The sequence below is a fragment of the Electrophorus electricus genome, chromosome 11, assembly GCF_041902795.1.
Source record: "Electrophorus electricus isolate QZ-2024a chromosome 11, ASM4190279v1, whole genome shotgun sequence".
Lineage (NCBI taxonomy): Eukaryota > Metazoa > Chordata > Actinopteri > Gymnotiformes > Gymnotidae > Electrophorus > Electrophorus electricus.
This window is the reverse complement of record NC_137507.1, coordinates 10,597,501-10,621,162: the sequence shown is the minus strand read 5'-3', so window position 1 is coordinate 10,621,162 and position 23,662 is coordinate 10,597,501. Positions and strand designations below refer to the sequence as shown.

At 40.6% G+C, this 23,662-nt stretch overlaps 1 protein-coding gene and 1 pseudogene across 2 annotated transcripts in view; both read right to left on the bottom strand.

Annotated features, from left to right (window-relative positions):
• Nucleotides 1-863: 863 nt before the first annotated feature.
• On the bottom strand, nt 864-12,330 carry LOC118241740 (stabilin-2-like; annotated as a pseudogene). Its single transcript, XR_014125966.1, has 24 exons — nt 12,123-12,330; nt 9,928-9,972; nt 9,711-9,766; nt 9,467-9,613; nt 9,243-9,383; nt 8,684-8,743; nt 7,885-8,061; nt 7,588-7,677; nt 7,218-7,364; nt 6,976-7,038; nt 6,614-6,737; nt 6,292-6,441; nt 5,922-6,026; nt 5,709-5,816; nt 5,263-5,456; nt 4,987-5,128; nt 3,420-3,553; nt 3,160-3,325; nt 2,720-2,826; nt 2,305-2,424; nt 2,064-2,213; nt 1,654-1,902; nt 1,386-1,493; nt 864-1,275 (listed from the first exon to the last, which is right to left on the bottom strand). The product of XR_014125966.1 is annotated as a stabilin-2-like (transcript).
• Nucleotides 12,331-22,195: 9,865 nt separating this feature from the next.
• Nucleotides 22,196-23,662, bottom strand: part of LOC145659881 (antigen WC1.1-like) — a 14,110-nt gene continuing 12,643 nt past the window's right edge. Inside the window, exons 16-20 of the mRNA XM_081723312.1 lie at nt 23,590-23,652; nt 23,424-23,486; nt 23,249-23,302; nt 23,070-23,132; nt 22,196-22,523 (exon numbers count right to left, since the gene is read on the bottom strand). Coding sequence (XP_081579438.1) covers nt 22,408-22,523; nt 23,070-23,132; nt 23,249-23,302; nt 23,424-23,486; nt 23,590-23,652 — 359 coding nt within the window. The 3' untranslated portion in view covers nt 22,196-22,407. The remainder of the gene's footprint in view (nt 22,524-23,069; nt 23,133-23,248; nt 23,303-23,423; nt 23,487-23,589; nt 23,653-23,662) is intronic.

The following is a 23,662-nucleotide window of genomic DNA, read 5'->3' as shown; positions in this document are numbered from 1 at the left end:
AAACACACAGCTAGTTTGGGTAAGGATACGGATTTAGAAAGACACTAGTTTATCACTCAAAGCACTAGTTTATCACTCAAAATAAACTAAATTGAATAGAAAAACATCCAAAGACTTATATTTTAATAGCCTAAAGTGAGAAAGATGACGCTTGGTTTTCAGTTATTTGAAAGGAAGCATATAATAATGAAATTATGACTGCAAAAATAGTAAAACAGTAGATAATTTAATAAAGACTTTAGAATATGTTTTATTACAATTCAATGTAAAAGTTTTAAAAACTTTTATATAGATAATGATAAGATGTGACAAAATCATTTTGCTGTATAACTGTAATACATATTTCATCTACAAGATGGCAGAAGAGGATTATGAATTTTATAATCACGGTGGTGAAACAGATATTTTATTCTACTGACAGAAAAAAGAGAGAAAAATTCGCCCTCACTAAAAACACATAAGAAATGCTCTATTCTTCAATGGGCAGTTTTTTTTAAGTAAACCAAGAGAGAAAGAGAACAAGTGATACTGGCACAGAGTATTATTGTATTCTAAAAGGATTTTGAATACAGCTCTTTCAAAATGCATCAAAGACTAAATACACACTTTTTTCTATCAGATAAGACTTGTATTTATAACCCTGTTATAACCCTGTCCAGAGTATCTGAAACTTGCACCATTCTGGCTTGTTCCCAAATCACAGACCGTGTGCAGCCTGGACCAGGCTACACACATGAGAAGACAGTGGCAGAAGGGCTAGGGGCACATTATAGCCTCGACTTTTGTCTCAAGTTATCCAGCTGATTAGAAATTTATGTTCAGTGAAATATACCTTAGAGTTTATGAATCACAACTGATACAAATGCGTTTGTTTGTTTATTTGTGCATGTAGTGGTAACATGAACATAAACTTGTTATACCAAAGGAATAATAAAGGCCAACAAACATGTAAACATTCAACCACAGAACACATGCACATAGAGACGTAAACAGTTTTACACACATAATCACAAAAGTACTTCCCATTTTACTGGGTCGTCAATGTCCAGTTCATTGCAGTTCAACTTTATGAAACTGCAGTTCAAGCTTTGTTCTTTTTTTCTTCGGCCCTCTTATGGTCTACTAAGGTACTGCAGCACTTGAGTGTCCTGCTGCTCTACAGCAGTTCAGGCTCTGAGCTGTACCGAGAGTGTCTGAGTGAGATCCCACATCTCTTCAGCTATCCTGCAGAAGATCATAAGAGCCACTGGCAACCATCTGCTGCTCGTCATCCTTCTGTAACACAGTCCAGTGTTAGAACCGGGCAGCACAAAGTTTTGTTCCGTTTCAGTCTGTAACTGTAATTATGCATAACTGTAATCTGTAACTGTAATTCTTTTAATTACCTCATCTGCTGGGAGGTGGGGGTCAGTGGGAGCAGGTGTGGACTCATACGTGGGGTTGGAGATGTACGGGGCTGATCCAGAAGGGCTGCTGTCTTCATTCTCATCTTCCTGAAAGCCAAACACACATACTTGCATACTGCATATACACACTATAACAGTCTAATTCATTTTCCTTTTATTAAATCTTTCTTCACATGTTTGGATTAATTTTTCTGTTTGCATATTGAAAACATGTTGCTATCTTGTGACGCATCGTGTCCACACTAACCTTGAAGTAGTGGAACTGGAAAGGCTTGGATTGCTGGGTGTAGAAATGGTAGGCCACAAATGCTCCAGCCACGATAAGGATGACGAGTAACAGAACACCGATGCCCATCCCTGCCTTGTGGGCGGGGTGGAGGGAAGGGGCCGGAGGGGGTGGAGCTTTCAGTGGTCCATGCAGCACATGGATGATCCCATTGGATGCAAAAATGTCAGATTCGATAATATAACGGTCATTGACATATCCAGAGGAAGCCTGGAGGCAGAAAGGATCTGTTAAACTTTGTTGGTAATTATTTGCATCCACTAACATAGTTTTCAGGAGACATTGTGCATGCCTGATTTAGACTTGAAGTAAATGTAATTGTTTAGAACATCCACTAGCTATAATGCAGCTTAAAGGAGGTAAATGTTTACCAGTATCTGGGGGCTCTGCAGGCTAGGAACCCCTTTCACACTGAGTGTATGTCCCAGATGTGTTCGAACATGGCTGACGTTAATGAGAGCTTGCAGCACCAGAGCTCTCCCATCCAGCAGGTGGTGCTCTAAATCCCTGTAGGACAGTGTCTATTCCAGAGAGAGGGGGAGTGTGAAACACCTTTAATCTTGACTCATGAAGAATGCAGACATCTGTGTGGTATGGAGAGGACCAAGCTACCTCGTTCTCATAGAGACCGTCATTATCAGGCACAAACAGGGTGGACTGGGTGGTTATGTTGCTGAGACGCCTCACAAACTCTTGACCTGATGCTGAAGTTCTGGAGCAATTCAAGATTTGCTGGGGATGGGAACAATTTATGAGACCAGTCAGTGTCAGTTATTGGGGAACATCAGAGCCAAATCTGGTGGAAATAGTCTGATATGAGTGCATCTGATATCAGTGCATCAATGTACACAGCATAGAATGCTAGTCCTTAAGAACTACTCTGATAAAACCAGAAGTAATATGTTCTGGTAACAACAAACTGGCTGTAATGCAGTTTACTCAGGAGTGTTTTCTTTAATACTCCAGGGATTCTGTTTGGAAAGTGCAGAACATGTTTTTCATGCAGCTTGTAAGCTGTTATACTCACTGACAGAAAGTTGGAAAAGTTGGGCTTGGAGGAGAGAACCTGTAGCAGGTTTCCAGTGCAAGTGTATCCATCACCAATGTAGCCCATCTTACACTCACATTTCACATCTGGTAAAAGAATAATATTAACAAATAAATAAACATGCACACACACACACACACACACACACACACACACAGACACACACACACACACACACACACACACACCATCTATATTTAACAGCATGGATTGTTGTATTAAATGCAAACTTGAGGCTCAGTATAGTTTGGCTTGAAGTTGGAATTAAGGTTTAAGGTTGGTGTTATAGTTAAATATTGGGATTATGGTTTGAGGCTGAGGTTATGGTTTGAGTTTGGAGTCATAGTTGAACTATGGGGTTTAACATGTTTAACATGTTTTATGTTTGTCATACACCGTCATAAGCTGCATGGTCTTACCCTTTGGCCGGTAGCAGAACGTGTCCCAGGTCCTGCTCAGGTCAGTTTGTTTGCCGTAGTCCACGATGCCCACGTGACCAAAGCCACATTTGAGGTGGGAATAGCTCATGGGATAGGCCACGCGCTCCTGCTCGAGCCATCCGGCAGAACACAGACTGTACCCAGCCTGCATGGCCCACAGATAGGACGTCAAACATACTGCACAGCCATCTCTATCTCTTGCTCAGATGCTCAGCGTGCCTACTTGCATCTACACCCACCTGCTGAGCGTAGGACAGTTGTGTGTATGTAGCAATAGTGCCTCCCTCCTGCTTGCAGGCCTCCTGCGCCTGTGTGTAGTTGAGTTTTTACACTCCCAGTGGAGAACGGTAGTGGAAGACCCCAACGGTCTTATCTGAGGTAAAGCAGATAAAGTGTAGATTACACATTTAGCCTCAACCATACAATTTCACCCTGATGGCCAAGAAATAAACAATTATCCAAACAGTTACTTATATTTCACTCAAATAGAGAAACAATGTGAGAACTTTCATTCTTGCAGGGTTTCCCTAATACAAAGCAAAGAAAGTTGATATTCTGAACAAACAGTAATACAGACAGTATTTTATTACAAAACAAATATGGTGGACAATGACTGGGAAACCTGGAGAGGAGTGACTGGGAGGAATGTTCTGCCCAATCTGAAGCAAGAGGTGGGATGTTATTTGACTTCTGTACTATCCATGATTGGTGTACAACAAAGACAAAGTCTGAACACAAGGCTGCTCATAAGTGTACATATTATCAGAGCACCTTGGGCCAAAGGTCAGTGATTAACTTTGTGGTTGTGTCATCTGACCTGAGGCCATGTTTTGAACACTCATGTGGAGAGAGGTGCGTAGCTGTCAATAGATCACAATCTGGTGCTGAGTTGGATCAGATGGCAGGGAACATTCTCGGTCAGACCTGGTAGCCCAAAACATATAGTGAGGGTCTGCTTGGAAACACTTTCCCAAATGATTTGAAGAGAGCTTCTTGTACTTTCTGGAGTAATTGGGGACACTGAGTATGGGTGGACTCTGTTCAAAATCTCCATTGTGGAAGCAGGTTCATTGTGGCTAAATCTTTTTCAGTGCCTGGTATAGCGTCAACCCAAAAACCCGGTTGTGGACTTTAACAGTGAGGGACACCATTAAGCAGAAAAGGAGGCAAGTTGAAGGACATGGTGATCTCCTGGGAAAGAGTGGCACACTCCCTCTGGGCGAGAACCTGACCCCAAGTGGAGGAGATTAAGTAACTGAGGTCACAAGTGTTGGCAAGAGGAATTGTGATATCAACCATAGGATAAGTTCAGCAATTTCTGTAATGTGGTCGCTGTGGCAGACTGTAGCTGTGAAGAGGGAGCTGAGCTATAAATTCAAGTTCTCAATTTGCTATTTCCCAACCATAACCTGCTCATGAACTTTGGAGGAGCGTAAAGCAGAGCCGCTGTTAAGAGCAGCCAGTTGAAGTGGTTCAGGCATCTGATAAGGATGCCATGTGGTCACCTCCTGCCATAGGTATACCAGACATGGCCAACAGGGAGGAGGACTATGGGTAGACCAAGGACATTCTGGAGGGACTACGTCTTCAAGCTGGCCTGGGGAAGCCTGGATCCCACAGGAGAAGCTGGAAGAAGAAACAGACACCTGGGCTTCTTTGCACATCCTACTACTCCTGTGACCATGAAATGGACTACGTGTAGAACCGGATTACAGAAAAGGTGTACAGTACTACTGTCCAATCACTTACCAAATCTATTGTATATTAGGACATTCCAGTTACACAGAGAGAGGCTGAAACTCTCACCCTGGTAGTGCAGGTCAGTGCACTGAGCATCAGAGTGACACTGGCCATTATCCTGCATGCAGTGATTCACTGGAAGCACCTTCAGCTCACACTCCAGACCATCACCAATGTAGTTAGGCTTATACTCACACTTCTTCTTATTCTGGGGTTTTACAAACACACACACACACACACACACACACACACACACACACACACACACACACACACACAGCATATAAAAAATATACATATATAGAGGAAGGTGTAGGTGTAGAGGAAGAGAAGCCTGCTCACTGCTCCAGTCATTGTACAGATGGCATGCTCGTGACAGCCTCCGTTATCATCCGTAACACAGGGGTCCACCGGGGAGCAGACATGGCCGTCTCCAGAGTAGCCCGTCAAGCAGGTGCAGTTCACCTTCTCGTCCTTCTGGGAGCAGTTGGCGTTCTTCGAGCAGCCTCCATTCCAGAACCCGCACAGGTCAGCCACTGGAGGCAGGGGAAAGAGATTGGAGAATGGTTTCAAGTGAGCCATCATCTCCGCTGGTCCGATATGTCTGTTGAAAGAGAGGTCGAGCTTTTCTCGATCGCATCTCATTTCCTACACAGACCAAAGACTAAGGGAGCACAAGCCACTACTTCTGTCTGTCAGGTTGTTCCTTTCTGGAGAAGTAGTTACATTGAAGGAGTGGTTATAGGAGGATGAGAGCTGAGGCCAGACTGGAGAAGTGTAGTGTTTACCTGTGCAGGTGAGCCCGTCTCACTCGTAAAATGGTTTACAAACACAGGAGTTGTTCTTGGCACACACCGCCTTTGCATGGCAAGCAGGGACGCACACAGGGCTGTCGACTACGGCATCAGAAAGGCAGCGAGGGTTTCAGCACAGATACAAGGAACATTCACATCCCCTATGCTGTACAAACAATGTGGAGATGTGGTGGGTGTGTGCCGTACCCAGCTTGTGTTCACACTGTGGACCAGTCCAGCCCTCATCACAGAAGCAGGAACCTGTACCATCTGGACTCTCATCACATGATCCATGTTCAGAACAGTTACAGGCTGTGGGGACAGGAAGTGAGGGGGAGAAAAAACATTCAATAGAATTTCCACTTCCTCCACTCCACCTGAAAAAGCTTTTCATGGATATGATTATGGCACAGTGCTTGTGTCATTCATGTGTGGAAAGCTGAATGTATAATGAAACTGTCTCATACTAGCAAAAAGTCTAGTAAGATGCATACATAAATTCACATGCTGTAGTTCACTATTCAGCTTTGCAAACACTTTTCAACTAGATTATTACATGTTCAGTAGAGAATGTGACCTTTGCACTCTGGTCCAAAGTGGCCATCTATGCATAATTCACAGGCCACTCCCTGGTACCCAGGAAAACATGTGCAGGTGCCGTTGCCTAGGTGATCCTCATCACACTGTCCATGGTTACTACAGGGGGATCTTGGTCCTCCAGGACAGGCTGGAGAACAGGTTGTAGTGACAATATCACACGCACAATGCCACCATCACTTTCACTGTTATTATGCAAAAGCAACAATGTCTAAGAACCCAGAAGGGCCCAAATATAGCTGACATCAAGAACATGATTAGTGAGTTTTAGTAAAATGTGAATGAAGTCTGGACTACTGTACCGAGACAATCCCTGCCGTAATAACCTGAGCAGCACTTGGGCTTCCATATGACCATGGTGCACACAGACTGACATCCAGCATTCACAGATGAGAAGCGTCTGGGCAGGTCGCACCTCTGTATAGACTGCATTCCAAAAACATATTAAAATAAAATGCAACATATAGAAATGATTAGCCTTAAGGTAACTACAGGAACATACTCAAATGAGAGATCTTCATGGAAAAATACATATAAAACAAATGTAATATCTTTCACATAGTGTTTGTATGAGTTGGATGAAGCATTTTTGATTTTTTGGAAAGGTAGTCATTTATGTGTACATAGTGAAATGGGCATGGATTTGTGATTAGAGAAAACATACCTTTGGTTTACTTATTGAAGGGCAATCAGATGACACTGTAACAGCACAATATCTGCAAGGCATCTACCACAGGAAAAGAAACCATTTATATAATCTATATATAATACAAAATGAGAGTGCAGCATAGTTAAGAAACATTTTTAAAATAGGAAGTATGTAATTTATATAATTTGCATATAATATGCATGCTGCATATCAGTAGAGGATTTTGTCAGCATAGATCGGAATTATGTGGAACTTACTGTGATGTCTACAGTGTCCTTCTGATCACAGCGCCCCCCAAGGCTGGGAGGTGTTAACAAGCAGTCAATACCATAAACCAAGCCTCCATTGAACTTTAGGTTCCTCTTTACAATCCGACAACTTTTGTCACTGATGTACAGTTCACCCTAAAAAGTGAATGATATCAATAATATTAAGTATGGTAAAGTAGCCAACTTAACTTTAGAAATAACATTCAATCCTTTTCAGCATGGCTTGTTTAAGATGAAGGGCCCAAGTTCACACACAGCACAACACTGAACTACAGATTGGAAAGTGCTCTCTGTTCCCTGATTGGTCCTTGCTCTCCTGAAGCTCCTCTCCTGAGTCCAAGACTTTTCCATCACTCACTATTTGGTCCTCTCCGACGCAGCTCACAGAGATGTCAGAACCCTGAAGGGTCTTCATTGAACTGAAATGAATCATTTCTGCAGACTGCATCTAAAAAAGACACATACAAAATCATTGCATATATACCCAGGATTACAAAGGCACAAGCTTCAGTTTCCTCTATGGCTGGAACTTCCATCAGAAACACAATGCACAGCAGGCATGTGGAGCTCTAAACAGTGACATAGGTCCTCCTGAGCTCTGTCTGAACTGGGTCCAGCCTGCTACCATCTGCACTGAATGAACTTACTGCCTTACCTTCATATCATGGAGGACATGGTACTCTAGGTACTCCTTCAGCTGGGCGCGGTTCTGCAGGCCGAACAGGAAGTCCTTCTGCTCCTGAGGCAGGGCAGCCATGGTGGAGTCGGTGGGGAGGAAGAGCGTGACAGGCTGATGGAGGCGGTCCTGCACCCGCTCCATCACCTCCGTGTCCTGGCAACAACAGACCAAGTCACAAAAGTGTGGAGTGTTTTCTGCAGCGCAGAAGCCAGCAACACTTTTTTTGAAGGTTTTGCTTTGGGTGGTCCATTTACATGGTTGAACGCTCAAAATAAAATTTATTCCAGAACCATTTGATAAAAACAAACCATAAAAACAAAACAAGCAAACAAAGCAAGCAAACAAATACAAATGAACTTGACTCCCAACTTTGACTTGTAGCTTTCATCACACTCTCGTCCATACTGCCGTGTGTATGGTACAATACAGGGACAACTTCTGAACAGATCATACCATGCAATTCTAGTACATCTAAACCTTTACTGACACAACTATGTCATGTACAACTCTATCCACACCTTGTATTTGAACATAATCCATATATTCTATAATAGAAATGTGTACATCTGTATATTTCACAGCTTATATATTTATACCTTCTGGAAACACAGCATAAAGGGTGTATGTTAATGTGTATATATTCTGTATTTAATGTGTATACATTGTGTACTTACAGACTGTGGGGGACTATCTACTCAAGCTTTTCACTCACTTTCACATCTGTGCTAAAGTGACAACAAAAAAAGTGATTTGATTTGATTTTACTTGTACGCACCTCCAACAGTTTGAAAAATGTCTTGAAGCCGTGTTCATTTGCTACATCTTTGAGGTTAGGCTGCCAGAAATAAATGGTGAAATAAAGTCCAGGTTAGAGGTCATTTGGTGTTTTTGAAAAAATCTCTAAGTGCACTCCCTGTACAGCTGATGTTGTTTGCTATGTTTGGGAACATGTGGAATCTAAACTTCATTCCTGTGCTCTCAGTAGTTTAAAGTGACTTAATCTAACAGTGGAAGTTAAATTTCCTCTGAAGCTACTTCTGTAAAAGAGGCAATAACAGGTGCTGAGGTCAGGGGTTTGCTATGTGAAAGCTCATTTCTTCAAAGTTTTTTTTTTAAATAAATAATAACAAAATAATTCTTAGCATCATTTGCTAGATGAGGAAACCTGGATTTATTCACACCATTAACATTAGATCAAGAGATTTGTCTGACAAAGTTGGTCAAAAGAGGCAAAACCTTCAAGGGTATTTACTTTGCTGCATGATAATATCACTGAACTAATGGTTTGCATCTTCCATACACAAGACAGTTTCAAGATAAATGCCGACACCTACGAGGCTGGCAGACTTATTCATTCCATTCAGCTTCTGGAAGCTGGGGGGGATGAGAACCGTGTCGATCTCGTGGAAAATCCCGTTGTTGCTCTCCTGATCGCTGTACACCACTTTGGCCTTGTTATTGATATATATCGAGCCCTGCACACAAAGCACAGTTTATACATCTCAGTAGGACTGCAGGGAGTGAAGTGGCTCTTTTGTGTTGAGGTTAGCACGCCTACCTCCGAGTAGGAGATGGTGAGCGTTTCCCCGCTGAGCGTGGTGAGGTTACGGGGCTGCATCAGGTCCTCCGGCATCAGGATACGGCATGACACGATGTGGTACAGGACCAGCGCTGCGTTGCTCTCTTTATTCTCTGGCTTCTGGTACTGGGAAGTGATGCAGGATTATGATGTGACCGAGAGGACTGTTGGTCCAGTCATTCAACATGCACACTGGGCAGTTTCATCAAACACTTGGACTTACTTCTGCCTTTTTAAGTGCCTTATTGTTAGGAGCAAACACAGTGTATGGACCACGTCCTTGTAGGAAATAAGCATAAGACCAGTGAAAGCATAAACATATGCGGATTATTTCCTGCCTGCATTAACTAATATTTTGTAACACAGGGTTCAAGAAAACAGAAAAACAATGAATAAAAAACACATCAATAATACAATTCAAATGAATGACTGAGACTCACTAACACACTGTAGAAGAAACTTGTCAGCTCTCTGTTTCGGAGCTCCTGAAGGCACAATGGGAGACACATTTAAGTTAGTGAAAATGAGATGGCAGAGAGTTTGTTTTTGTGTGTGAGAGAGAGAGAGAGAGAGAGAGAGAGAGAGAGAGAGAGAGAGAGAAAGAAAGGGGGAGGGGGATTTAACTGTTGAACATTAAACACCTTGCGACAGGTGCAGTTCCTCTCCCCTGGCCCTGCCATCATACAGATGGCTTGCTTGTGGCAGCCTCCATTTTTCTGACAAGGATCAGATGAAAAGATTACAGCTATTCACATTAATTTATTACGTTAGGGCTCAGTGCAGTCACACATGCCAAACCCTGTGATGCCAGATTACATGCATACACCAGCTACTTTAGGTGAAGGCAAAACAAGGCAAGTTTATGTGTACAGCACTTTTCATACACAGTGCCAATTCAAAGCGCGTCAGACATACACACAAATAGTGAATGAAATAAAATAATGAAATTATAAAATTGTTTTTCATCCCGAGATCTATAACCTCAGGAAGCTTTTCTGAAAAATAGTTACATCTGATTTACACAGCAATAATTAATAAATGAAAATAAAAGATGAACAATATATATTGATAAAATAAATTGCTGCAGATATAAATTAATACAGAGCCTAATTATGACCAGTAACACTTAACCTCGATTTAAAAAGATTTGGGGCACATCTAAATTTATCTTGGAGTTATTATCAGTCATGTATAAAAAAAAAAAAAAAGAATGCTACTTCTCCGTGTTTGGTTTGCATTCTGGGCTCCCCATTCTGGGCCTTGTATCCTTGGATCTCAGAGACCTACTGGGTTTTTACTCTTTGAGCAAGTCATCAAAATATATACTAGTAGTCAGCTGGTATTAGTCAACCTGGTTGGAGATAAAAGCATGCAAAAGTGTCCAAGGTCTTGTTGGAACATTAAGCCTTTCTTAATACCCCTATAGTTTCTTAATATTCATTTGATATGGCCAGTAAAGGTCAGTCCTGGATCTATTAGCTCTCCAAGAACTTTCTAACGCTGAGATTTCTTACTACATTTTTAGATCCCTAGATTCACGATGGGGAAAAATTTAGAGATTCTCTGCTCTGTTGCCAAATATCATAACTTCTGTTTTGTCTTTATTTACTTTCAGGAAATTTTGTCATTCAGTTATTTATGTGCTACAAACAGAGACAGAGTGTCTATTAGGATAATCATCCAGTAAGAGAACTAAATGTATATGTGTGTGTCATCTGCATAACATTGATAGGAAATCTTCTTGTGTTGTAGAACTGGCCTAATCGGAGCATGTATAGCTTAAATAAAAGTGGACCAAGAACAGATCCCTGGGGATTCCACATTACAGCTGTCTTCATTACTACCTATCTGGACAAAGGGAACTCCAGACTTCTTAATATGATCCTGAACACTTTAGGAGAGGTCCTAAAGTGCACAGTTAGAGACTGAATATCTGGTTGCTGTACATAGTTTATGTTGGCCATCATTAGACTCTTGATTAATGGTATGATTTACAAGGCTGCAGCTGACTGGTTAATTTTGGTCGGTGGATTTCAGTTCCACATGTAAAAACCCCAGCAACACTCCTGTGCATGATAACACTCTGTACCTAATATCTAGTGAGTGTAAGTACAAGATAGGCTGCTGAGTGCATTTTACAGGCAAATGGGTTTTGCTGTGCTGGGCTCATAGTCCAGAGGCTTTCTTACCTTGTAACACAAATTGATAGGATTACACTGCTGTCCATTTCCAGAGTAGCCTGCTTTGCACACACATGCTGTCTGAAAGCATAGTGAACAGTGCTTTTATTTCTTCACTTAATTTTTGCGATTGAAGTCAAATTCAGGTATTTAAAACCAACTGGGTTGCAGCCTCTATTACTGAGAATCAGAACCTGGTTCATAAGTTAAGTTTGTTACATAAGTTAATATTAGTTTTAGAAGTATTAGTATTAATAATAGTAGTAGTATTAGTATTAATAGAAGTACTAGTAGTAGCATTAGTTTTAGTATTAGAATAAGTATTTGTAGTAGTAGTAGTAGTAGCAGTAGTAGTAATAGTAGTAGTAGTTGTTGTTGTTGTGAAGCTACTAAAAAGCAATACTCTAGCATTCTGTCAGCATCTCCTCTGTATTTTGTGTCTTTGGTGTTGGCACCTGTCGAGTCTTTCTGCCTAACCATACACCTCCTGCTTTGGTTTTGGCTCCTTGCTCCTCCTGGGAGGTGTTCTTTACTCCTCCTCCAAGTAGTCCTCTTTAGCTGTCCATTCCCTTGGCTGCTTGTATACTCCCCTGTTGTATTTGGCGTTAAGCTTTAAGTCTTATGTTCACTCTCTAATGTTCTTAGACTGTAATGCTCTGCTTGTTAGATTGCTTAATGGCAGGGTTTTGATTGTTTTGTGCTGCCCTTACGACCCCTAGGTTACACATATTAAAACCAAGCACAAATGCACATGCGCATGCACATGGTTGGGGAACCAAGCTTGTTTGGGCCTGTGTGTACACAGTCTGCATAGGCACTGCAGCTTCCACTACCGTCCAGACATGGATTGATTGCTGGAGAATCAGAGGGCCAAAGTCATCAACATGACGCACAAAGGAATGGACAGTACACTGGCCCCAACAGGACATTTCAGTGCCAAAACACACACACCCACACACACAAACATGCACACTCAAGAAACATCACAACTGAAACTGAGACATGTCAGACTTACACATATACACACACACACACATTTTTTCATCCCCTGCATAACCTGGGTTACACACACATTTCCTGTGTCCTGGGATAGTTATCTTACACAGCGCTGAAGAAGCATCCACCATTATCTTTCACGCAAGCGTTCATCGCTGAGGAAACACACACCCACACACAAATACAAACAAATACAAATACAAATACAAATACAAACTTCACTTTGTAACGTAACAGGGGGCAAATCTTTAAACCGCTACCTACCTGTACAGTATGTACCATTGCCCTGGTAACCAGCTGCACATCTACAGTAATATGAATTATCTGCTACGTTCAGTAGACAACTGAAAACCACACACACATTCAAACAAAGTTATAACAAAACACGCACATTTTAAGACAAATATAAAGGTATATTAGAGGTCCCAGAAACAGGATTATGAGCATGAGATGTTTCAGAGAGTGAGAGGAGTCAGAGAGAAGAGGGGCCGAGAGTGAGAGGGGGCTGAGAGTGATAGTGTCTCACTTACTTTGCACTGGTGTGGGACGTCCCTTTACATGAGTCTGGTTATGGCTGAAATAAAACACAGAGCTAAGTTTCTTTTCTCATCACAAAAAAGAAATTATTGCATTGCATTATTATAGTATTATTGTTGAAACTGACATTTCGATGACCAGCTCCTTCAAGGCTGGTGCAATGCATGCTAGAGCAGATCTGGAACACATGAAGTGATTGGTGTTGGTTCTCATACTCACAGTACGGTTCTCACTGCAATACAGGCTGCAGCCCAGAACGGGAACATTCAGGCCTAGAGACTTTTTCATGTACACACAGCCCCTGGAAAATGTGCTCTTCACACAAGGGCCACAAGGGAGTGAAATGTAGATATACACAGATAATTTAGATATGCACCTCGAGATAGACACTAAAAACCTCAAACACAATCAACCTTAAACTCTTTTCCATCACTCAAACAAACATGCAGTTATACTGATTACTAGGTATTTGTAAATCTTCTGTAAACCTGTTAAGGGTAAAATATTTTGAATTATATGACTTCAGTCGTCATATAATAATAAAAGTTATGAAGAAGGCATCTCCTTACCACTGAGACACTTGTTGGACAGGTAAACCTGTTGACTGATGAACAGCTCACACACAGACCCTGGAGACAAAAGAGAAAATGGTCTTCCATAGAAGCTCTCACTCCAACAAGCAACAGTACCTTTTTTTTTAGATGACATGAGGCATTCTGCAGATTTAAATTAAAAGTAACTTCTAGATGCATGGCCAAAACTCACCTTATATTTAACATTTTTAGTAACGTCGCATCGATGAGGGAGGATGGGTTCTATGGTGGGTGGGATTAGAATCCCATCCAGCGAATAGAGACGTCCATTCTTTGCCTCAACATCTGTCTCAACCACTGCTACCCCGTTGATCAAAATTTGACCCTGATTATGAGCAGAAACCATATTGGGAAATGTCCATCCAACACAAATACTACTTACATACCTAAACATGAATGAGAATCAGCCAGAGCCTTTTTATGACCGAATAATAAATGGGAATAATAAATGGGAATAACTGACATGCCAGAGCAGACAAAAAGCTAATAGCTTTTCCATATTTTTGTGGTGTTTGTTGGATAGTACAGCATGTTTAATCACACAGTGTACCAGACCACATTCCTACTTGAATAACTGTAAATGCAGCTAGAGGTGGTCAGCATGTGTGTGTTTGTTGACTGACTCCTACTTCTCATACATTTTAGCAATGCCAGCATTTCCTGGTGAAGTGTTACATGAAATGAAGTGTGAAAATGATTGAATACTCACAACAAGGGTGACATTAAATGCTAGAACTTGATTAGCCATGGACACAGTCTGCGCGCTTGAGATGATGTAGCTAACACTCAGCTGATGTCAATGCAAGAAAATAAGACATGAGTGTAATTACAGAAAAAGACGTTTGGTAGCATCATGTGTAAAGTTTCAATATGCTATGCAGAAGGGAACACCACATCCCTACTACATTCTCCAAGCAGAAACATTCACCTGAGCAGAAGAAACAATATGGTTTCTCATTAGTTCCAGTAGTTTTGAATTGCCCTTTAGAGATGAAAGGAACAGAAATATAAAGGGAAAGATCAACTTGTTTCCAGTTAAGTGATGCTAAATATAAAATACTGCAGAAATTTTGCAGTGCAGACCCACCTCATCAGACACAAGGTAGTCTAGGTAACCTTCCTTCAGTAAAGAAAAGGTGGTGTTTCTTGGAGCAAACACTGTGTAGGGACCTGCCTCATCCAAAACAGACATCAGGTTGGTTTTCTGATGCAAAGAGACATCATACATGCACATTTACTGCATATGTAGACATTTCTGACAATTTTCCGATACCTCAAGGAGAGATAGAAATTAGGAGAACTTTCCATTGTCAGAAAGAATCTTCATCGGGTTTTCCTGAATTCAAAGAGCAAATTATTTTTAAAAAAGTTTTATTTTACTTAACTCAGAAAGAGGGATTTCCTGATTTACGGCAGTATTATTAAAAGCATCAGGCTTCTCTGAAGAACGCACCTGACTGTCACTTATAACAGTAGGAGGGACCGTGTTCATCATTTTATCAGTGATGTGGATCACTCCATTCAAAGCAATAATATTGGATTCCAGAAGCAGGCCTTTCCTACGGCTGCCATGGATACGGTCTTTAACCTGCTCAGACTTAGGAAAGAAGGAAAGAGAGAGAGAAAGAGAGAAAGAGACAGTGAGAGACAGTGACACAGTGAGAGAGTGAGAGAGTGCTATTTCTATAATATTCAATTTTCTCTCTTTTTTGTTCTCCCTCCCTCCCTCACACACACACACACACACACACACTCCTCTACCTCAGTTACTGATTCAGCAGTTTTCCCTGTCAGCGTGTACTAGAGTATTCCATTCTTCAGCGTGTCAGAGTTCGTTTCCACGGTGACCATGTGCAACTTGATGAGGTATCGGGCTTTCGCCTCATCTGCCACCAGAGTTTTCACCTGCAGCAGAACAGTACAATGCACATGGGCGTGTGTGTGTTTGTGTGTTTGTGTGTGAGTGTGTAACATGGATGTGTTTTGCAGTTTTTTATCATTCATACTACTACAAAAATTTGGGTTCCCATATTTATGCTATATTTTATTGCAACTTTATGCAATGTAGGTCTAAATAATGTATGTAGTTATGTCATTCTAAACTATCATTTAGTATTTTAGTGAACTATAGAATAATTCATTAAATTGAATTTAATGCAATTTCTCCTGAAATATTCTGCCTCAAGATTTGATCATTGCTTTCCACCCCTTTGTGAAGTATTCTGGATATTAATTTTATTATTAACTCTCTCCATACATGTCTATGAAGCATTCAGGAGTCATCTGCACAATTCTACATAATTCTGGACAAAACTATTTGTGCTTTTATGTGCTTCCTAAAAGCTATTTGAAAATTCATGAATTTTTAAATTCTAGTATCACATTATAATAGTTTCATGTATGTATCCACAAAAACTGGATTATTGAGCACACTAGTGCAGTGATTCCAAAGATTTGAACAGTAGTGTGTATATAATGATATGATTAATGGTCTGTATGACTAAACTCACAGATGTTGATTTGACAGCTTTGTTACTTGGTAGAAAAACAGTGAACTGTCCGTGTGACGTCAGAGGTCAGGACATAGCTGCTTCTGAAAGTGTATTTATGTTCACTGTTCATGTTATGTGTGAGTGCCACCATTGTCTTATACGTTCGATGTTATTAAATGTTTCACTAAGTTGAGGGAGTATGTGCATCCTGTTCTGCGTCCTGCGGCACTCAGGCAAACATTACACAGTCAAAATTCTTTTTTCAGGTAATTACTAGTCTTCCAGTCTACAAAAAGTAGCCATAAGTAGCCATAAGCTCCAACCACTTATATTTTGAGATAATTTGCATAATATGCAAAATCACACACATTTAGGAGCACTAACTTCTAGGATTTTCACCAAACCTACATACATCTGGTATCCAGACATTCACAAGAGTCTGAATAAATATCAAAAGATCTGGGGATTTCTATACTGTGTAGTTTGTACATGCCAATCAAATAAGTTGAACCCTTCAATGCAATGACACCAAACTTTACAGACATGTACCCCAAGTGGATATGGGGCAAGTCAACCATTTTGGTGCACCTGCTTAAATAGGGGGCGCTATCACAGGCAAGAAACTATCACACCTACTCAGATTGTCCAGCTAATGTGAAACTGGTACATAACATCTGTATGCATGTATGGAGCAGGACCTAAAACAGGGATACTATATATCCAAAAAGGACTGATACCATCAGCCAATCAGCATTCAGTACAGATTTTACAGGCTAAGCATTGGTCAATCCACATCAAACTTGAATTGTATTGTCATGTATGCATTCTCTAAGACATAGTCAGGTTTCACGGGAAATGGCCACTTGGGGGCACTATACTAAAAAATCTAGTATATCTCCTACATAGTTAAATTTGGCAATACAAACTTGGACTCAAATGAATCTTTGCAGAGCCCAAACAACTTTGCAATTGCAATGCTTTTCAAACATGTTTAGTTTTGACACATTCATTAATAATATAAAATTTGCACTTAATCTTTAAAGTCTGAAACTAAATAATTATCAAATAATGTTGATTTTTTGACTATATGTGGCATTGATCAAAGGGGCACCATTATCATATCACTGAAATGCTATCATAGGTTGTCTGATTTTGACCAGAATGGAAATATATATTCACACTACCATTCTGAGGAAAATTGCAAAGTTTGAGGCTCTCAGTTCTCAATCAGTTCATCTACATCTCACCTACAGGACTTCACAAACTCAGCTAAGTATCTTCTCATATTATCTCAATCGTTTATCTCATACATCCACAAATCAAGCATTTGAAATGTGCTTCACAATTCCTGTCCACATATCCCACAGATCTCCTCGACACAATCATAGACGTCGCAATCTCAGCAATCTCTGCAACCTCACTGACTCACAATGCTTCACACCATCACATATCGTGGTGGCAGGAGGGCTCTGGAACTGCCAATCTGCTGTCCACAAGGCTGACTTCATCTCAGCATTAGCATCGCTCCACTTCCTGGCTCTGACAGAAACATGGATCACCCCTGAGAACTCGGCGACTTCAGCTGCCCTGTCCATTGCCTTTTCATTTATGCATTCTCCAAGGTGTCTTGGCAGGGGTGGTGGCACAGGTTTACTAATGTCCCGAGAGTGGCGTTTCACTCCACTTTCCTTCTCTACACTTTCCATCTCCTCTTTTGAATTTCATGCCATTACAGTGTCTTTCCCCACCAAACTTCTTATCATTGTCATCTACCGCCCTCTAGGTTCCCTAGATCACTTCATTGATGAGCTCAACATCCTTCTGAGTCATATTTCCATTGAAGGAAATCCACTCATTCTCCTTGGAGACTTCAACCTTCCATCAGACAAGCTGCATTCCTCCTGCATCCTTCCGCTGTTGACAGCATTTGACCTCACCCTCAACCACTCTCTTCCGACTCACAAAGCGGGCAATGTTCTGGACCTGATCTTCACCCGTACCACCACAACATCAGACATCACAGTCACCCCCCTCCACCTCTCGGACCATGACTTTCTATCCTACTCTCTCTCCCTTCCTTCTCTTTCCATCCAGTCCTCTTCAACATGTTCCTCCTTCCTCTGTCACAATCTGCACTCCATAACTCACTCTTCCCTTACTTCTACTATTTTGTCCACCCTTCCTCACCCTGACTCTCCATCCTCTCTCTCTTTGGATAAAGTTACAAATCACTTTCATTTCTACACTCTCCTCATCAATGAATCTTCTGTGCCCTCTCTCCTCTAGGCCTGCTAAGTCCTGCCCCCCTGGCTAACAGAAACACTTCGCTGCCACAGCAGAGAACTAGGGACTACAGAGAGGAGGTGGAGGAAATCTCATATAGATTCAGATCTTAGCTCATACAAGTCTCTCCTTTCCAAGTTCTCACTGGAAGTAACTTCTGCAAAGTCATCCTACTACAGGGAGAAATTCGAATAATCATCATCATCTGATCCATGCAAGCTCTTCACTATTTTTTCTTCTCTCCTTAATCCCCCCCGCCCCATCCTCATCTCTTACTCCGGAAGATTTTATCACCTTCTTTGAGGAGAAGGTTGCAGCAATCCACCAGTCCTTTTCCTCTGTTCCCACTCATCCAAATAATGTGCATTCCTCAACATCCAACTCTCTGACTTCTTTTTATCCTCTCTCCACAGATGAAATTCTTCAACTCCTGACTTCCAGCAATCTGACTACATGTCCGCTGGATCTGATTCATTCTGCTCTGTTCCAGACAATCGCAAGAGATCTGCTTCCTTTCATCTCTGTCATCGTCAACAACTCCTTATCTTCTGGATACGTGCCTACTGCATTCAAAACCGCCAGGGTGGTACCAATCCTCAAGAAGGCCACACTTGACAGCTCCAGCGTTACCAACTACAGACCGGTATCACTTCTCTCTTTCCTCTCAAAAGCCCTTGAACGAGCAGTTTATAATCAATTGGCTCTTTTTCTCACCCAGAACCAGCTGCATGATCCCAATCAGGCTGGCGACAAACCGGCACATTCTACAGAAACGGCCCTCGTAGCGGTGACTGATAAACTTCATGCCGCTAAAGCTGCCAAACAGTCATCTGTTTTGATTCTTCTAGACCTTTCAACAGCCTTTAACACAGTGAACCACAACATTCTTCTCTCTGTTCTTTCCAGGCTCGGTGTGACTGGCTCTGCTTGGAGATGGTTTCAATCCTATCTGGATGGACGGTCCTATCAGGTGACATGAAGAGGATCCACATCCAAACCGTGCGGACTCTCCACTGGTGTTCCACAAGGCTTGGTAATGGGCCCCCTTCTCTTCTCTTTGTATACTCATTCTCTTGGTGATGTAATATCTTCTCATGGTTTTTCCTATCACTGCTATGCTGATGACACTCAGTTATTTTATTTCTTTTCCACCCTCTGACATGCAAGTCTTGATATGTATCTCAGCATGCTTGACTGACATTGCGTCATGGATGACAGCCCACCACTTGAAGCTCAACCCCAGTAAAATTGAGCTTCTGTTTATCCCAGGTACTCCCAACCCTTACCATGACCTCACAGTTTCCTTCGAGAACTCCCTGGTATCACCATCCGAAGCTGCCTGTAGCCTGGCTGTCCAAAGTTATGCCCAAATGTCGTTCTCAGCTCATGTTTCTAATCTAACCCAGTCTTGCAGATTTCTCCTTTGTAACATACGAAGGATTCAGCCCTTTCTCTCACAGGAAGCTACCAAGGTGCTTGTGCAGTGTCTCATTATTTCAAAGCTCGACTACTGCAACTCTCTACTTACTGGTCTTCCTCTAAGAGCCAGCAAACCTCTACAACTTGTCCAGAACGCAGCAGCAAAACTGGTCTTCAATCTTCCAAAGTTCTCACGTTACTCCACTGCTGCACTCCCTTCATTAGCTCCCAGTAGCTGCATGCATCAGATTTACAACCTTAATGCTTGTCTACAAAGCCAAAAATGAACCGCTCCCTTCATTGTCCTCCCACTGTTTTTAGTGAAAAAGTTGATTTCAAGGTATTTTAGTTTCCTCTCAATACATGATTCCAAAAAACAGACTTTATGGTATGGAAAATCACAAAACTGATCTTACATCAGGTCTCTTCAGGTCAGAGAGAGGGAAATATGGCAACTGGCTTCTGCCCTCAAATCTGAACATTTCAGTGTCAATACTTCTAGATGTACCCACAGTTTACAGAATATGAGTAATGGGCCAACCAACCCAGGTGACAACCAACCCTGATCTCCTCTATGCAGATAAATTAGAAAAAATGATGTGCTTGTAATGAGTCAAGAATACTTTTGAAAAAAAAAAATTGATACTTTTTCAGACTTACCCTACATGATTATAAACACATTTAAGTAATAATCTTTCCGCAACAATCATACATAATTTGTCTATACAAAAAAACCCCAAAAAGGTTAGGAGGTGGGTCAAACATCTCCGTATTGAAACACAGCTCATTGCAACCTCTGCATACCAGACTTTCTGCTGCCAAAAATATTCATTCAGTTCTTGGAGGAAACTAATATGATGACTGGACTACCTAATGCCAATCGCTAAGCTCTTCCACTTCATACAGTGTAGCATGTCTTTGGTTGCCTTTAATTACCCTTAATATTAGCCAAAACCATATTATGTTATGATAAATGAAGTCAGTTATTAAGTCTTTACATTTTGATTAAATACTGTCACGGAGCCCCCACTAGTCACGTGGTACGGCCCACCGCGTGCAGTGGCGCTTAATCGTCTTGTTTGTAGCCACGCCTTCGTACTGAGCACGCGCCTGCACGTGGTTAGTCTGCTAATGTCTGCGTGCACTTACACCGCTGTGGGACGCTGCTTCGCTGGCGGTTATTGATCACGTTCACGATGGTCATGTTGTCTGTGTTAATGTTCACATCGGTAATGTTAGTCGTTGTGTGTTCATGTTCACTGTTTACGTTATATGTGAGTGCCGTTGTGTTTTTCGTATGTTAATAAATGTCTCCGTGGAGGGAGTCTGTACGTCCTGCACTTGCCCTGCGGCAAGTTACAAATACTCAGTGGTACGTGTAGGTATTATGGCTCCATTTTATTTATGTTTGTTAAGTTCATAATAGAAATGTGAATTTATTCTCAGCTAAATGCCATAAAGTTCAAGTTCAAGTTAGGTTTATTTGTCACATAAATGTAAGAGTGTTGTGTGTGACACTACCAATGCTTTTGACACCTACAATAAATAACTTATTCTAGTGTAACAATAAGTTAATAGTACAACATTGTCCTTGGATTTCACTCATAATCAATTTATCATTAGTATAAATATAAAATAAATCTATGTAGCCCTACTACGCTTATACATTAATTATAAAAACAATTATATTACTAATTTCTTTTTAGGATATATAATAAGCTTTCCATATGTGATTTCTCCTTTTCTATTTGTTTTGAAAAAAAGACTGATATTTGAATCGCGTCATGTAACTTGCGCCATTAACAAAACTCCCTTTTATCTTAAACTCAGAAACTGCATAGCTCACCGAATTCTGAAATGTGTGAAAGTGTAGATGAAGAAAAAAAGTAGGATTACATAACATACTACAAAATATCACAGAAGTTGTAAAATTCATTTTTAGTAACTGTACTGAATGCCTTTAAGGTGTAATTTCCTCGCTAAAAATGTAGGTTGTAAAACGTTAAATGTTTTTTTTCATGTGTATTTTTATGATGCGACTCGTAAGTAGTACAGATTAAAAAGGAATAAGGAGCCTTTTACAATAAATGTTTTATTTAGTCTATTTGTTTATTTGTTAATTTACTAGGCTGCTAAGATGTTGAGAATTGAAAATGTAAGTTTAGGCCTCTAATAGTATTCAGAATGATTAAATGTGGAGATCTTGCAAAAGATGACGTGTTTATTTCAATAGAAGAACAAGTGAGATAGATGAGATAAAGCTTTTCAGCTTTGATTATGTACTACATATTACCATTTTTAAAAATGGTGAGAAACATTTGGTGACGCTTGGCTGCGAAAGAAACTTTGGTATTTTTATACCTGGGTGTGAAATAAACAATGTCGTATAAAATGTTACATATTGTGAAAAATGCTAGAAATCATTTTTTGAGTTTGAAGAAGTTCAAATGTAATTTCCTGAGGAAAGGCACTTGGTGTGGTCTCTTCGTCATGTGATTCATCTCTTTCTGAGGCTCCTCCTTCATGTCCTCATAGTCTGTAAAAATAGTACATTGAAATCTTTTTAAAATCTTAAAATAGCTTAAAATATTTTATTTTTGTATTAAACATATTAAATAAGCTTGTTAAATGTTAATGATTGAGTAAAACAGAAATTGCCTCAGTGTTTGTCTAATCACCACTACAGTGTTAAGAAATTCCATGATTTCCAAGAAATATATGAAGATGTACAAATCCTGTGCCTTAAATAAAATATCTTAAGAATAAAATGTAGCCTAGATCACACTTAGATGCAGCATTTGTAGGACACGATTAGACAGATGTAGATGGCACTGAACTCCAGTACTGTCTCAATCGTCTCCACTTGTATAAATATTGGTGCACTTGTTATATAAGTGAAGGGGACTGTAGTTGATATATAAATAGGAGCCCTCTGTCATGCATCAACATTATTACATTTCCATGTCATGTCATCACTAATGTGACCATGTTTTCACTGTGCTGCCTGTGTTCTTGATTTGACACACCGACTCCACCATACAGGTGGAATGTAGTGGAGGACACAACAAGGGAAGCCACTCACCATTTACACCTCCTACGTCCTGTCCAGCAGTGATGATGTCATCACTGTTCTCTGGTGTGTCCACTACACCAACAGGCAAAGATCAATTATGATGTTAAAATATAACGACTATATAATATTATATAATATAAATATATATTTACAGCATTACAGTTTCTACATTTAAAAAAAATACTTACTTTCTGTAACATTTGGGTTTGTTCCAGCATCATTACAGTCTTCTGGTGTGGCCACTATACCAACAGAAGAAGACATATAATACTGATATCAATAAAATATGTGTTACAATACACAACCTATTGTTCTGATTCAGTGCTTCCATTTGACATAAATATCCTTGTAATAAAATCTTACTCGCTGTAATGTTTGGGTTTAGTCCAGTGGTAATAACGTCATCATAGTTCTCTGTCATCTCCTCTGTTATAGAGGAGATATAGAGGAAAATACCAGCACATTAGCATTTATTTCATTAACTGCTTTCATGTATGAGGCTACAATGTTGTAACATTACTAGTCATACCTGTCACAACAGCAGCATTCTGATCATCAGTAATGACATCATCATAATTCTCAGATACGTCCTCTACACCAAA